This window comes from Rhipicephalus sanguineus, chromosome 1 (assembly GCF_013339695.2).
Source record: "Rhipicephalus sanguineus isolate Rsan-2018 chromosome 1, BIME_Rsan_1.4, whole genome shotgun sequence".
Classification (NCBI taxonomy): Eukaryota; Metazoa; Arthropoda; class Arachnida; order Ixodida; family Ixodidae; genus Rhipicephalus; species Rhipicephalus sanguineus.
This window is the reverse complement of record NC_051176.1, coordinates 168,649,878-168,667,224: the sequence shown is the minus strand read 5'-3', so window position 1 is coordinate 168,667,224 and position 17,347 is coordinate 168,649,878. Positions and strand designations below refer to the sequence as shown.

Below are 17,347 nucleotides of genomic sequence, written 5' to 3'. Positions count from 1 at the left end.
TCTTATGAACTTCAATAATCATAATAATAATAATAATAATAATAAAATTCGGCAGATCCCACGTACCGTGGGAGTCGATGTTATGCGAAGCATGCGGTGGGTACGTGACTGTGACGTAACTTTTTTTACTGAGCGACACGTTAAAAAATGACGCTAATGATTTGTATAAATTTTATACGCACACGTGTATATGTTCAAGAGCCGCATATGTGTTATATAACCAGTTGTTTACGGTTGGGTAACGCTGCCAACGGCAACGTGGGTATTACCAACACGAGAAGTGGTAAGCTGATATGTAGTGCTTATACGTGTCCCGAGAATGCACGCACGTTTCACGAACCCGTGTGCATGTGTGCAAGAAGTTCTTGACAGTTCTTGAACAAGGGCATCATCACCGTGATCAGTGAGCACCAGCAGCTGGTCATGACTTGTTATAGGATCCGGTCGTGATCGTGGTGACGAGGGGTCCATGTGTGGTGAAGTATGTGGTATAGTAGAGCTATTGGAATTCGTGGACGCCTCGGTCATTTCATCGACAAATTGTCTGTCGACAGAGCCGGCGACATGTCGGAACCTGAAGCCACCCTTCGCGTTGGTGAGGTATAGGCCGACGAGGCTGGTAGGCCTGGATAGTGCTACGTAGACCAACATCAATGGATGGTGTTTGTCGTATTTCTAGACTACCTGGGCGTATGTGGCCTGCGTAGCCTAGTCTACAAAGCGGCTGTCAATCAATCTGGCATCATCCTCGGTCAGCATGAGGCCATCGCCCAGCCTCGTAAGAATTGAAGAGGACACTGCGTCGTTCTGGTGCATCAAGTGCATGTTACGGTGCGGTGATGTGGATATCATATGCAACTTTCCTTAATGTATTCCACCGGGGTCGAGCAATGCTTCAATATAGCTTGCTGAATCATAGGAATACAAACGTAATGTTCATTAGACTGCTATAAAAGCCGTGCCAACACTGGAACTACAGACTTTAACCTGATATGACGCCTGTATCGTAGGAGTACACATCGTAGGAGTATCATGTGGTGTTTATTGCTTTCTTGTACACTCTTAAAAAAAATGGAGTGACCCTCTCTCCTTTAAGGGAGAAACGGCGATGTCCCCAATGTTCATCTTCAAATGGAGAAACCGTTCCTCCCTTTTCAATGGAGAAACCGTCAAAAGCAAGATGGCTGACGCCAAGCCAGTGAAGCGAGCAATAGATTTAGGCCTAGCGAGCGCATCGATTCTCGACTGATAAAGAGTATGCGGCACTGGCAGTCACAAAAAACGGTCCCGCTGAGCTTAATATCGAACGCTATGACAATAAAATCTAGCAGACAAACCTGTAGTGATGAAAACCTCGCGAAACGGAACGACGGGACTCGTACGTTTCGCTCGGACAGCCAGACGGCGTTCACTTTAAAAGAGACAGATACTGCAAAGGGGCTCTCACCCGGAGACTGTACATTAGGCTTGCTGTCTTTATTTGTCGAAGCGTCACACGGTGTAGCGACTTTATCCACGCATTTGTGCCTCCAAAATGTACGTTCTGTCGCATCAAAATCCCGGCGCAGCAGAGCATAGTTTCGATAGATAGATGTTGAACTTCATATAAGTAGGTGGAGCTATGAGAGCGCCGCGGCCGCGAAGTAGGTGGTAGCTGGCGCCATCTAGAGGGATTAAACAATACTAAAAAAAAGTTGTTTCTGATTGAGGCGACGTACGTTGATACTGCACACGGCATTCCCGGGGAGGTATGCCCATTCACGTATTACTCAAGGACACCGGAAAGTTGATACGCACACGTTCACTAGGCAGACACGTAGTACGCACTTTTAATTCAATACATACACAATTCATTCGCATATATAAAACCTACAACACAAACAATTCACTACAGACGCATACGTACAGACGTTTACACATACCCCTCTAAGAAGCGCTGGCCCTTATATAGTCTCTGAATTACAGTGGACCATGGTGGCACAAAGATGCGTCATTTTTCTTCAACTCTTTACGATTTCATGGCTGCGTCGCAATATACGCCGACATTATTAAATAGTAGCTATGGCTTAGCCAAGCGCACCAGTTAATCTAAAGCCGCATGATAATGAACAATATAATTACAGAGAGTTGATTAAGTTAGTGCGAAAACGACCATATCGAGAACCGTTCATACCATTCCGACGACATTTTGAAGTAGCGCCATCTTCCGACAGCGGCCACAGATGAATTCTCTCTCTCTGATTTCTTTATTTTCAATAGTTACTGTGTGAGGGCGCAACATCGGCAACATAGTTCAGATTCCGTCGCCTTCGTCGCGTCGACTTCGTTGAGAGGTTTGGCGTTAACATCTGTTCACATTCTGTTCATGCGTTGACCACAAGTATGACGATGGACCATAGATTCTTTCAACTGCTAGCCCTTCAGTGACAATGCTTCTGATGCGGTACGGCCGTCACATTTGTGTATACGTACGTTAAAACGCGGGTCGTGCGAAGAAACAATACAAGATGGCCTCGCACCGGACGGTGGTCTTTCGAGAGTCAGTGGCTCTTGGCGTCGCGGCAGCTCGATTACTTGAGTAGAGAAACTGGCGCTACACCGCGCGAATTATGGAAAAGAACGCTACCCACACTACGTGTTCTGTAATATTTCAGTACGCTGTACCTACATGCTGCTCTGCTACTGTTACGTCACGGTATTCGCCTCGCGTGTGAAATTGTGGTCATTGTGCGACAACTGTGTAGTTGTCGTTGTGGCGGTGGTTTGTCTTGCGTTAGATTTGGAATACTCTTTTCACAAAGGTGAGTGAGAGTGTTAGTGATTACCCACTGTGCACAGCTGTCATTAGAAGCGCATTTTGTGTTGAGTTTCGCACGCCAAAGCAAAATCCTGAGAACGAGAGATACATACTGCACGCGTGCATAAGTCGGTCCTAATTCTCAGTGATGGCATGAGTATTCCAAAACGCGTGTGCTTGAGAATTTTGGCGTAATTGACAGAAGTCATTGAATTATTTTCCAAATATGATGCAGGTTAACGTTAAAATGCGGCCACGGCGGCCACATTTGATCGAAATTAATCCGTAGTCCCACACTACGGCGTGCCTCATAATCATGCGGTGGTTTCGACACGTCAAACTCCAGCAATTATATGCTATCGTACTTTCACGCATGCACTGTCCAGTGGTATCACGTTTGCTAAAATGTTGTAAAAATTAACCTTCATGCTTCTTTATATTGCTTGTTGTATTGATAAGTGCTATAAGTGCTGTGTAAAACTAAAAACGCGTGCTCTAGCCAAGTATGTTACCGCCGAAAAAAGTTGAATTATAGGTGTACAGTCTAAGGTGTTCATTAAAACAAGACTGTTTTGTGAAGCGGGTCTTACTGTATATATGACAAGCAGATCGTGCGCAAACGTATACAAACAACACGAGACACACGGAAGTATGCGGCGCATCGCGCACACTCCGAGCCTAAAAAAAAAAAAGAAAAAAAAAAACGCCACACACGTTACTCAACACATAGAACAAAAACAATGAACGTCACTCGTGTGTTGCTCGCATCAATCCTAGGTACAAGTAATTGCACGCGACTGGCCGAGATCGGTAGCACTTGATAGTCTGGTCTGAGGCTGCCGAGTGAGCGCGAAAGGGCAGCCGCTCTACGCAGCACGGAATCACGTTTTAACTCGGCGTGCGCATGCGCGCGCGCGCAAGTCACGTGGTTGAGGAGAAAAGTTCCTCCCTTGGCGCTTGCCGCAAGAGGGCGCGACGAGTAAATCGTCCGCATAGGAGAAAGTCGCGGCTCCGAAGGAGGAACGGAGCCCGTTGCTCCATTCTCGCTCCCTTTTTCTTTAGAGTGTAAAATTATGTAGCCAGCACCACAACCACAATAGACGTTGCACTGACATCACGCCTGCGTAGGCTGTTTTTCAAAACCAGTTTATAGACCTGGCGTGGCTCAGTGGTAGAATACCTGATTGCCACGCAGAATGCTTGGGTTCGATTCCTGCTGCGTTCGTAATTTTCATTCTTTACGTTCGTCTAGTCAACGCTGCCGATGTCGGTTTCCCTTAACGCTCTCGCATTTAGGTTACCAATGACTGTTCTCGCCGTTCCTGGGTAGATATAAACTGTCAATCACCTGTGGCGCATACCCGTACACCACGGCCCGTAGTAAACGGGTATGTGCCACACGTGCCTAGTGGGAAGGGTTTGACGACGTATGCGACAGGATTTTGATGTTATTCTTGTAATGACCCGGCAATCATATTCGTCAAATCCTCTTATCCTCCCATGCAAATTTTGGTCTACACCAAGTTAAGGAGGCGATCGTGAGAGCACCCAGACGTAGGCGGCTAGATAGATAGATAGATAGATAGATACGTAGATAGAAACGCTCAAAGTGCCAGAGGTTCGCTAAGAAATGCTTCGCATTTAATAATAATAATTGGGGTTTTAGGTCCCAAAACCACGATATGATTATGAGAGACGCCGTAGTGGAGTTCTTATGAACTTTACTCGCATTTTACACAATCAAAATTCACTCCCATTGGTGATATGCGGCCAAATTCATCAAATGTTTCATTCTTACGAACTTTTTGCATTATACGGCCACTTAAAAACGTCCAACATCAAGATTTGCTAGCATCTGCTCTTGCAAATAATTTTAGCATAGGAACGCTTCTTGCATATGCGGACCCTGAACTGCATAAGGTGAAGTACCAATCTGTAAGGTAACCACCACAGTAGCCTAGAGCAATAAGTAGCGCAGCTAACTTGCTCGTGGATTGGCTGTAAGCATTACTCGCCCAACCGATACAGGAGGTCCCGATACAGTCCTCGACTTTGGGACATCTTTATGTACACTAAAAACATGTAATATTCCTGTATTTGTGTTAATAAAATTCTGATTCTGATTCTACCCATCATTTACATGAACAATCTGACGATTCAATTGGAGATTATGAATTTGTGAGTGATGTGGAGGTGCAAGTTATAAAGAACGAACTTATGAATAACGAAGTGATTGCTCCTACTGGAAATAAAAATGTAGATATGTTGTTTAACGCCATGACTGCACAATTAGTATACGTTGCAGCGCCCGTGAGTGTAATATATAGGCTAACGCCAAAATCACTTGTTTTCGATGTAACGCCCTCAGGAAAAGATCAGCTTGGCCTGCCTCAGTTGGTGGAGAGGGTCACCACAGGTCTTGCACAATTTCCCAGTTCCCTGACTGCCAGCATAAAGAGTAGTTCATTCATCGTACGAGTTCAAATAGTTTCGTAGTATCATAGCTACGCTAAACACGAATGACAAAGCCCAAGGGTACCCTTAACAATACCATAAAGACCCTAGATAGCGTGTGGTCAGGAATTTACGCAGAAAAAAGGAAAGAAAGAAAAAGACTCGAAATAGAGTGTTGCCCAACGAGTGATTGGGTAAATAAATTCTTAAGTTAATGCTGGCAGTCGCGAGTGAGTGAAAAGCTTCTCTGCGGGTCAGAAGCGGTCGAATGAGTATTGAGTTAGTTCAAGCTGAATCCTCCCTTACAAAAATGGATTTAGACATTTTATATACTGTCTAAACTCATTTTTAGACAGTCTATAGACTGTCTACATACATTTTTGTAAAGGCTAACCGCACATGCACAGCACAATGTCAGAGATCGCGAGGTAAGGGAATGTTGAACTCCTCAGAGCAGCTTTCGGAAGAGTAGTGGATTATTCGCATACATTGTGGAGGGAGTTCTTGAACGATATTATAACATGTTGGTTCAGATGGAACAGCGTTCCACGTGTGCTTCTGTGTGTTTCGCTTGTTTCTTTCGACTGCATATTCTAATAGCCCTCGTAGATGAGGACGACAAGAAGCGCTCGTGATGAGCCGTAAGAAGGCCGGCTCACCGTCCTGCTCTCCGACATGTGCTCGTTGTAGAGGTCCTTGATCAGCATGTCCAGCGTTCTCTCTCGCTTCTGGGCGAAGATTGGCGTGTTGAAGGCCGCCTTCTCACCATTAATCACTGCGATAAGCCAAGTACAGACAGTTACACTTCACAAACGGCATTGCCACTGTTGAGAACATAAACTTCGATGCCTTAAAAGTGAAGCTTTCCTGGCCTACCCTCTTCGTTTTTATATCCCCCTCGTATCCTGACTTACATGAGTGTACCAGTAAGCGCATGTCTGTTCTACACATTGAAAAATGACTCTGGTATACCCAACATACGTCAGTATATGTACGTATCTCTAAATCACACAGAGCTCTAATCAAATACCGTATCCAATTAATTCTTTACTCGATTATCGTTGATTAAATAGTTTGATTTATACGCCACTTGGTTTTTTTGCTTCCCCGGCCCATTCTCTATAGAGTGTGTAATCCGACAAAAAAGGTACAGGATACTTAAACGTAGCAACACTTGCGTCATACGTCTCTGTGCATGCACCTGTCATCAGCTCCCTTCGTTCGACAAGCAGTATTATATATGGACTCCGTCCTCTCAACATGGTTACGTAGACATCTCACACGGTGCACCAGTAGAAATCTGGTGATCGCGTTTCGGAGCATCTTGAGAGTGGTGTATTACACAAGCAAACACATTCCATGAGGTTTAAAGCAGCATTCAATGTAAACATAATTGTACGAATCGCTGTTGGTTGTTAATGCACATCACTTGATTAAAGCTTCTCTATTCGCATATTATTCCAATATGCAGACTGGGTCTTCATTTTTCTTTTGGTGTCGCAGGTTCTCATAAGTTTAGCAAAGATGCCCAGAGTTGCGAGTCGCCGAGGTGCTTTTAATACAGAACACGATAAAAGAACGCGCGATGCCGTTAGGCAGGTTTTGTTCGTGAATTTATGGCGCAGCATCTTCAGAATCTCCAGTGTGTCTTTTTTTTAATCAAATCTTTGCACTGTTTACGATGAACGCAGAGACAATCAGCGCGCACTTACTACATCAGAAGTGATAAAAAAAAGGGTCTCGAGTTGCGAGAGGTAACACGGAACCTTGGCTCGTGGATGATTTATTCTTTCTAAAAGAATAGCGAGGAATAAAATATTTAATTTGTGAAACGATTAGAACGTGGCATAGTGATCCTCGAATCCCCCCTTTTAGAACATACGGATTCACAGAGGCATAAAGAACCTGTTGGGTATCAGAGTCCGATTTTAAGTGTAACCAACCTTTGCTCGACTTTCGTACGACGCGGGCCAGTCACGCGCTTTTCACTTACACAGAGTGAGCTGTCGTCAGGTAGAGCCATTCTGCCCCTGCAGGGGTACAACACAGTCGAGCCGATTTGTGGGAAGGGGAAATGCTAAGAATTCCGAGAGATACACATACCCCAGCTCCTCTGCCGGCAAAATCACGGGTGCTGCACCTTCTTTACTTGATCGATGCCAACCGAGCCTTAGTCAGCGCAAGTTCCCGTTTCTCTGCGCCTACGAACTTTTCATTTGGAGAAAGAAAGAACGAAACAAGTGGGAAGGCGGACAAAAAAAAAATTAATACCGCGAAAGAAGCTCACGTTGCATAGAGTGGGAGGAGTCCCCGCTCTACAACATTGAAAGTCGAAATGGGTCACACCTCTTTATAATTTGTCATATCTGCCAAAAGCAACAGTGGCATACGGATGAAACACGAAAACAGAAAGAGTATGACGAAGTGAAGCAAAAGTACGAGAGAGTGGATAGAAAAGCGATGACACAGGAACGGTAAACGAAAAGTGCGCCGCACGAGTGAACAGGGGCAGGCTATCGCGTGTTCGTGCCGGTGCTGACGCTGGCACGCGTGCAGCGGTAAACAGTGCGTGCGTAGAAACGACGCCTGGTCACGTCGCAGCGTGCAACCGCTGCTAGCAAGGATGGATTCAGTGTAGACACCTCAGACACGAGACTCGGATCGCGTGGTTCTCGTAATTCTGTCACGTAGGACGAGAGGCCCACACTCCCCCCCGTCGTCGTCGCTATGTTCGCATTTCTATACGTGCCGCACGCCGAAACGGCTATACGGGGAACTGCGTCACGCATACGACGCTAGTGCAGCGGCAGTCGCTGCACGTACGTTGCGTTTCAGGAATGAGTAGATTTTAATATAACCTCACGAACGCGCCTCAAGAACTCCGGTGGCTAACGGTGTTGCGGAAATAGAGCACTAAGGTCGGTGTAAATCCAAGTCAAAGAGTCAAAAAAATGATTGGCAGTCATGCGCAGCACGTGCGCCTTGCTGACGGGCTCAGATTACACGGTCGAAGCAATATAAGGATGGATACATTTATTTCCGCAGGCTTAAAACAATGCCTTGCTAGCTGCTTTGAAAACTAAGCGTCAGCTCGCACATTATGGTTGTCGGCAAAATGCAGAGAATGATAGCATGCCGGTTTTGATTAACAGCTTAAATAGCAGCTCTTGAGCTAAACGTTATAAAATACCCGAACAAAGTTGCCCGCGCTAGAGTTAAATGCAAGTAAAACGCATATAGATTCCATGCAGCTGTAGGGCAGCATTTTCGTTTTGGCACTTTAGCCCTTTGTGGGTTTGCCTATATTTTTGACACGATCGTATAAAAACCGGCTGTGGTAGATTCATATAAGCGACAAAAAATAGTATAAAACAAATTTCATCAAAATCAAGCCAGTAGTTTACTGAAAAAAAATGGGACATATATGTCCCACTGACTCATGAGAGTGTTTTCAAAAAGTGGGAAAACACTGTCCCACTGTCTCATGAAGGCACCATCTCGAGATTGCATCAATGGGTATTTGGGATGAAACGGCCGAAGCAAGTGGCACAGAGTATCGCTTCTCAAGGTGTGCTGAGGAAAGTTGTGGGGGTCTCATTCCAGCAGTAGAACACCACCTGCACCTGCGCCTCTTGTGAGCCGTCATGGTGCTGTGGTCTGTTCCTGTAAAGCTTACTTCACCGCATGAGAAAACCCTTTCTTTTTTTGTCCATTTGCTTGTCCTTGCTTTGGCTGCCGAAATTGTAGCGTAAAGTTGTTGTCCCTGAATATGCGCCTACTTTTCAAGAGGTACATGCTATCAAGAAAAATATTTCCACGCACCAATATCTGCAACTACGCTGACGAATGAGCGTGGCAATATCGCGGGGGATTGTTTCGATGCATTTATCGGTCAAGTTATTCCGCAAATTTACAAAAACTCGTGATGACTGGAAGATAAAATCACCTCTCTGAAAAACCAGAAAAAGAGGAAATTATTCGGTATTTTGATTGGTAGGTTCTTTATCTCAAGAAGAAGAAGAAAATTAAGAAACTATCATGAAAAATTGATCGAAATTCTACGTCACTGTAACGCTACTTCCGCCATTCGAAAGTGTAGTAAAAGATTTTTACCCGATAATACGAAGACTTAGGTAAGATATGAGTGACTTGTCGTTGCGCTAATTGCAACGGGTGATGTGGGAGAAAGTTTTTCCTACAGACGGAAATGTCGGACGGATGTGTGCCGCTGTCGCACAAAGGGTTAGTTCAGGATGCTCTTGTTTTGAATTCCAGGGTAACAAACGAGGGCATAAAAACTGCGTGCGCCGTGGCAATGCAAATAGAGTGTAAAATTGAAATTAATTTGAGCATCGTTCGGCAGCACTGCTTGTACAAGGTTCGACTGTCGAGTTTTTTGATAATGCGCCCATTAAATTGAGACATTTTACCAGACGGAGGCTGTTGTGAAGGTGTATCTTTTCCTGTCAATGAACACTTGCTAAATTTACGTAATGTTTATAATGAAGTCATGCTGGCTTTCAACTAGGTTTGGCGTCCTGGCTGTTGAATGACCCAGAAGTGCTGCAGTTGTTTATAAGCTGGGAAGTGGTGTAGAAAGACGCATTACAGGGCAGAGAGATAATATTCTTTAGTGAAATGCCCGGAGAGGTTAGCCTGGTTTGTCGCCTGGCTTGCTACTCCAGGTGTCGGGTGATGACTATACAAGGATCCCATATACACCATATACACACAAATAGTACGTACAGTCCCAAAAACACATATATACATAAAAAGGTTAAGCTGCGTGTTCCTCAAGAACGCCAACAGCGCTTTTGCGCTGCGCATCGCACAACTGCTGTCTTGCCACGGGCCGAGAAGGTGACATTACAGGGCAGAGTACCATCACATGCTACGGGAAAAGTAGACCTTACAGAGATTAGTGTGGCAAGATACGTGCGCCATCTACAACAACAACAACAACAACAACAACAACAACAACAACAACAACAACAACATAATAATAATAATAATAATAATAATAATAATAATAATAATAATAATAATAATAATAATAATAATAATAATAATAATAATAATAATAAAATAATAATAATAATAATAATAACGAACTGGACGTCGATTCGTGGTAACGGGAGCGAGAGAGTCAAGCGGAGAAGGCAGCCTGCCTCCTGACGTCAAGGTTCATCAACGTTTTGCTCGCGTCCTAGTTCCGATACCATAGCGACTTCTCTGTAAATGCTATTGCGATAGAATGCGCTCCCTTGGCGAAGCTTTCCAACATCGAGTGTATAACCAAGTTTTACGACCGGACAAGAGCGCTTTCACGAAAAACGGAGCTGGCTTCCGCGAAAGCAGCGTGTGCGATGTGAAGAGCTGCAGTGAGTGCAGTGCTGCCATTCTCCGCATCACGTACATTCGAACGGGGAGAAAGAGAGAAAAGCGGCAAAAGAAATAGACCACAATAAAAACAGGCGAAAAATCGCTATTTCGTCCGGGCATTGAAGGAGCCACAAAGAGAGGCCCTGCACGACTGATTCAGGACATCCAATTGCAGGAGCTTATTTTCATGCTACACTTAAGTCGTACTGGTGAGCTTTCAGTTTTGCGCGTCGTATCCCCCCTGATTTCTTTGTACATGCCCGCCTCCAGGGATGCGTGTCCCCCGCAGGAGCACCGAAGGGCGTAGCGAGAACGTCGATCTCTTCCACCGCGTTCGTTGTTTGCACTTCTGTTGTTGCTGTGTGGATGCGCACCAAAAGCCCGACCTTTGGCAGCGGCGGCTGTTCAAAAATTCAGGCAGCTTTCAGCGATTAAATTGAGACCGGGGGCCAAGCACCGCGCTGTATCGCAGTACACGCAGAACTCTGGGCGCGCGCGATGGGCACAAGAAGCGTATACCCTACGTGTGTACATACACGCAGCCGTAACGCATGATGCGCAGGCGAGCGAGTTTGAACAGCAGCAGGCTGATGACCTCTCTGAAGAGCGCACACGGCCCGAGCCCGAGTGGAAAAAAAAATGCTACGTCTCATGCGGCTCTCGTCGGCATCTTTCCTCACTTGGCGCACACAGCAGTGCGTGTCTAAGCAAACAGTGAGCTCTTCGGACCTGCGGTGCATCCGAATATGAGCAACTGCCGTTTCCTTGATAAGCAAAGAAATAATCCCAGCAACGCCACACACAGCCCTTGTATAGGCAACGTAAACAGCATGCAACGTGCCTCCACTTCTTTGCTCGCTAGTGCGGTGGTATTGACACTTATAACAGCGGTCGCCCTCCCCCGTACGCCTTCTCGCAAGTTGTTCACGCAGGTCCTTTATCACGTTTTCTTTTCCTTCGGCAAATTAATTCAAACAAAATAATGTTACAAGCAGTCATAGCATGCTACGTTTCACGCTGAAAGGACTGCTTTTAGCTTATATGACACTCTATCAGTATAATTAAGGCGCTATTGTGTTCAGGAAACAAGAGTGTTGACATCAGGATTTACTAAACGCTGCTGAGGTTTCGACGTCGGTTCACTAGTAACCCTGCGTTTCGCATTTGATTTGAGTAGAGATCAGCGTAGCGACCTCGTAGCGTTCTACGATGTAGGATTATCGATGTCGTGTTCCTCTTTATAGTGGTCTGAGAGTTAAAATACTCGCAGAAGCAGAGTGGTACATGCGATGCTCATTACGAACCTATATGCACATCGGTGTCTCAGCAAATGTACCCGTCTTTGCAATATTATATATATAATTTTTTAATGCATATGATAGACGGACTGTCGACGCTGTCCTATCGACAACAGATATTTGTATCTAAGCAAAATCGTAGAAATTAGAGAAAGAGGTATCAGATAGAATGAGAAAACAAAAATACGCCCAAGGACAAAACTGTGCAAACTAGTGAGCTATAATTTGCAAGTTGCGTAAAATATTCACGCGAAATAGTGAAACACCCCTGGTACACGTGCGAAAAATCTAAAAGTACGGACCCAAACTCATGGGCACAGGCATGTGTCAAGAGCAAACAAAGGAACATTTAACTATCAGAATCTCTCAGTTTTACAGAATTTAGCTGTCATACTGCTGGCGATACAAAATTCGTCATGCGGAATAATTCTCACGCAAATGCTTCGATATATACGCGGATATTCTCACAAGTAGCGATCACGTGTTCTCCGGTAAGAAAGAAAAAAAATTACTCACGTTTAACGAGCACAAACTCTCTGAACTCCTGGTGATTGTGGAACACCGGAGGACATGGCAGCGACGGCCCAAACAGCGGCACAGACTCTTCCGAGAACAGAGACAACCTGTACGGAGTAAACATACTGGCGTCAGAGCGTAGCGCTGTTTGCGGGATTGCAGGGCACCGCCGGCGCTGCAAGAATCCCCGGAGCTTAGAAATGGCACCAGCGTGAGAGATTAAAAACGCTAATACCGTTAGGGCTTCGAAAAATCCCACTTGGGACAATATAATGAAATGACTCTCCTCGTCATATGCCGACTCGCTCTTGTGATTTACTGCACGATTATTCGGCACTGCTGTTAGCTGGTGGTACGGTGTTTCTTCGGGAAACCATGATAGAATGACAAAATAATCGGTTTGGAATTGAATTACATGAAAATCCCCCCCCCCTTTTTTAAGTTTTAGAATGAGAGAAAGTTGAGCTATTGGCAGAGGTTACTGGCACAAAAATTTTAAGCATGCAGACACGGAACGCAAGAAGATTTTAAAAAATGATGTCGTGGAAGTAAGATTTACTGAAAGTGAAGCCAGGTCTCCCCCATTTGGCGACGTGTACGATAAAACGTCAGCTTACAGTGAAGAAAAAAGCAGCGCTCACAAGCCCCAACCCTTTTACGGCTAATTGTTCCCGATAGAGACTGCCCAACGTGTTTCCTGGTGTTACTGGTTGTCCTAAGAAGACTCAAATTCGTGGCAAATTTTTCCATCACGTCACCAACATTCATCTGGATATATTACTTTCGTCGGGAACAGTTATTTTATAATAATTCACCTAGCATTTACATGCAGAGCAAAAGCACTGAATCATATAGCAGTGCAGAGCATTGCCGACGCACTAAATATCCAAGCAGGCACGACCCGCCGAGTCTGTGTTTCTGAGGTAAATTAACGGCCAGTACTGGCTTCACCTTTGCCGGTGAGAAGCTACGTAAACTTCCGCTCCAGCAAATATACTTTAAATCTCCTTGGAAACAACACGCTGGTTGTGTCGTCCGCTTTGTTTTGCTCGAACGCGTGCCCGAACGCCTAACCCATTTCTATATAAAAATTGCCGTTTCATTACGTACGTTTGCTCTTACGAGCCAATGGAAGCAAATACTCGCAAATAATTTCGATGTGCAATTGTTACAGAGCCCATGTAACAAAGCGAAATGTCATTTCCTTTGACGCTCTTTTATTTGACGCAGACAAGCTCTTCATTTAGTTGCACTTTCTAGGTAAACATTTTCTGAGTCACATTATTCAGGTCCTAATACACCAATCGCAATTAGCATATGACTAGTTCAAGCTTGAGCGAAAAGTCTAACTTGAGGAAGCAAACCACCCGCTATGTCCAATATGACCCCCCAAATTATTGCAGATACTTAATTTAGGAAAGCTTACGAAGAAATCTCCTGCTTGCTCGGAAAGGAAAAGAGAACTGTCTTATTTTTTTCCTCCTCACTGCTCGCAGTCGCTGCTATTCAAAGCTCACGTACTCGCGCACTTCAAGGAATCGCACAGTACGAGAGGGAACGCGGGTAGGGAGTCACGATAACGTTTTTCATATCGGCTGTAATACACACACAAAACAAACAACAAAGCTGATTATTATGGAGTTCGAGGTAAAACCCGCGCTGTGTAGAGTCGAATTTTCACTCACAATCCACACGAGGAAAATGTTCATATTACGGGTGAAAAACAGCGCTAAAAAGACGGGACAAGAAAGGACACGAGACCACGGCGCTGACTAACAACCAAATGTGCTTTATTCCTTCAGTCAGCATAAATATACTTCACCACTAACGTAATGAACTTACAGAAAACTCAGCCTGCGCAGAGGCAGTAAGGCGATCAACGAGACATGACTTCTATCTCCTTCGGAAGGAACGAAATCGAGGGGAGGCTTACACATGCCTCGCCGCTATTGTAGGTGCGATAAGTTTCTGAAATGAGGCGCGCGCGTTCGTCATGGTATTTTGACAAGAAAGTGGTATCGTTAAAAGATGGATGGCAACCGCAACTGTTACAGTGAAGAGATAACTGACTATCTGTAGCTTGTTTCTGAACCTTGTTCGAATGCTCGCGCATGCGGTCATTAGCGCACCGCCCCGTTTGCCCGACATAGTAACGCCCGCAAGAAAGTGGAATCTTGTATACAACTTCTTGACAACATTCAACAAACTTCTGCCTGTGCTTCTTAGTGCATCTTCTTTTCTTCTCTTCTTCTCGGTTGACTTGCTGGCACAGGCTACCAAGCTTATTTTGGGCAGAAAACAACAGCCTAACGCCTGCCCTGCTGACAACTTTCTTGAGATTGTGCGCTACTTTGGGCACGTACGGGATAACCGCAACAGTTTGCTTCGAGTTTGTCTCGGATTGCACAGCAGCTGAGCGCTTGTTTTTAAAGCCTGCTACGAGGCTTTCGGCAATGTTAGTCAAAAGCGTTGCTGGAAAACCTGCGAGCTTCAGGCGTGCTACTTGTGAAAGAAAACTTGCTTCAACTTGGTGGTCACAGGACCTGTCTAGCGCCGCCTTCATGCAAGCTCTTGCAATTCCGCGTTTAACAATCTTCGAGTGCGCAGAGGAAAAAGGGAGAAGGCTCTTTTGAGATCTGGGCGCATAACTCCAACATACATGGCTATTTGAGAACGAGAGTTCCAAGTCTAAGAAGCGCAGTTTGCTGTCTGAGGGATGCTCAGTGGTAAGTTCAAAAGAACTTAATTCCGTGAGGAACACGTCAAAAATTGTAGCAGCAGCAGGCTGCGCGTCAGAAGGGTTAGTGCTGTAAAAGATTAAAAAGTCATCCACGTATCGCATCACCTTTACCGTGCTCGTCTTACTTAGCTGGCTCTCAAGTCTCGGAAAGGTGTGTGCATAGGCTCTTGCATCGCCCCTGTTCTTAGTGACATTTTATTAGCTAGCTATGACCGCAATCTTGAGAGCCAGCTAAGTAAGACGAGCACGGTAAAGGTGATGCGATACGTGGATGACTTTTTAATCTTTTACAGCACTAACCCTTCTGACGCGCAGCCTGCTGCTGCTACAATTTTTGACGTGTTCCTCACGGAATTAAGTTCTTTTGAACTTACCACTGAGCATCCCTCAGACAGCAAACTGCGCTTCTTAGACTTGGAACTCTCGTTCTCAAATAGCCATGCATGTTGGAGTTATGCGCCCAGATCTCAAAAGAGCCTTCTCCCTTTTTCCTCTGCGCACTCGAAGATTGTTAAACGCGGAATTGCAAGAGCTTGCATGAAGGCGGCGCTAGACAGGTCCTGTGACCACCAAGTTGAAGCAAGTTTTCTTTCACAAGTAGCACGCCTGAAGCTCGCAGGTTTTCCAGCAACGCTTTTGACTTACATTGCCGAAAGCCTCGTAGCAGGCTTTAAAAACAAGCGCTCAGCTGCTGTGCAATCCGAGACAAACTCGAAGCAAACTGTTGCGGTTATCCCGTACGTGCACAAAGTAGCGCACAATCTCAGGAAAGTTGTCAGCAGGGCAGGCGTTAGGCTGTTGTTTTCTGCCCAAAATAAGCTTGGTAGCCTGTGCCAGCAAGTCAACCGAGAAGAAGAGAAGAAAAAAAGATGCACTAAGATGCACAGGCAGAAGTTTGTTGAATGTTGTCAAGAAGTTGTATACAAGATTCCACTTTCTTGCGGGCGTTACTATGTCGGGCAAACGGGGCGGTACGCTAATGACCGCATGCGCGAGCATTCGAACAAGGTTCAGAAACAAGCTACAGATAGTTAGTTATCTCTTCACTGTAACAGTTGCGGTTGCCATCCATCTTTTAACGATACCACTTTCTTGTCAAAATACCATGACGAGCGCGCGCGCCTTATTTCAGAAGCTTATCACATCTACAATAGCGGCGAGGCATGTGTAAGCCTCCCCTCGATTTCCCTCCTTCCGAAGGAGATAGAATTCATGTCTCGTTGATCGCCTTACTGCCTCTGCGCAGGCTGAGTTTTCTGTAATTTCATTACGTTAGTGGTGAAGTATATTTATGCTGACTGAAGGAATAAAGCACATTTGGTTGTTAGTCAGCGCTGTGGTCTCGTGTCCTTTCTTGTCCCGTCTTTTTAGCGCTGTTTTTCACCCGTAATCATGAACCAACCAGCCCAAATGCGTACCCTTCTATGGTCATATTGTTCTAAAATTTATTGAAGGTCTCACCGGCTATGCAAAGTGTAAATAAAATGTGCACACCATGCCCCTATTGCTGTAAGAAGTGCAGCAGGTATATTCTCGGTCGGCAGTGCCTAGTGGGCAGGGGCGTAGCCAGATATATTTTTCGAGGGGGGGGGGGGAGGTAGAGGGAGGTCAATCCCCCCCCACCCCCCCGCCAGGCTAGGCCGATGCTAATAGGCGATCAAATATGCTGTTCAAAACGACGGACAATTCACTACGATTCTTTGCGAATTTGTCTCAAACCTTGAGGTATGGTCTTCTAAAGACCATTCTCGTGGTTTCGGCACATGACCCTCGTAAAATGCACAGCCCTTCTTTCCGTCTAAGTGCCTGTAAGCTTGATAACAACGGGCCTAGCTTGCAAGGGCAGCTTTCATGATAAGCTAATCACCGCAGCCTATTATTAAATCTTAAGGACACAAAACAAACGATTGTGCTTTGAAAAAGAGGAGGACATCTAGACTCACCTTTCGAGTGATATTGCAGCCTATACCACGTCAGACGTACTATCAAATTGGATGTTATCTCACATGTGCGATACTTTACGATTGTTACTCTTGCTTCAAAATCGACAGTACGTACTTTTGGCAACATATTACAAGTTTATCATTGCGTATGATGAACTTGTACTCATGTAGTCCCTTGAAGGCTGGCGGTATGGTAAAATAAATAGTGCACTGTGGC

General features: G+C 45.2%; 1 protein-coding gene across 6 annotated transcripts in view; it reads right to left on the bottom strand.

The window, feature by feature from the left end:
- LOC119401923 (GTPase-activating Rap/Ran-GAP domain-like protein 3) overlaps nt 1-17,347 on the bottom strand; it is a 594,089-nt gene that overhangs the window by 37,017 nt on the left and 539,725 nt on the right. For all 6 annotated transcript variants that reach the window (XM_037668951.2, XM_037668957.2, XM_049417628.1 and 3 more), the window contains 2 exons: nt 12,448-12,554; nt 5,911-6,026 (listed from right to left, as the gene is read on the bottom strand). In XM_037668951.2, the coding sequence (XP_037524879.1) occupies nt 5,911-6,026; nt 12,448-12,554 (223 nt within the window). The remainder of the gene's footprint in view (nt 1-5,910; nt 6,027-12,447; nt 12,555-17,347) is intronic.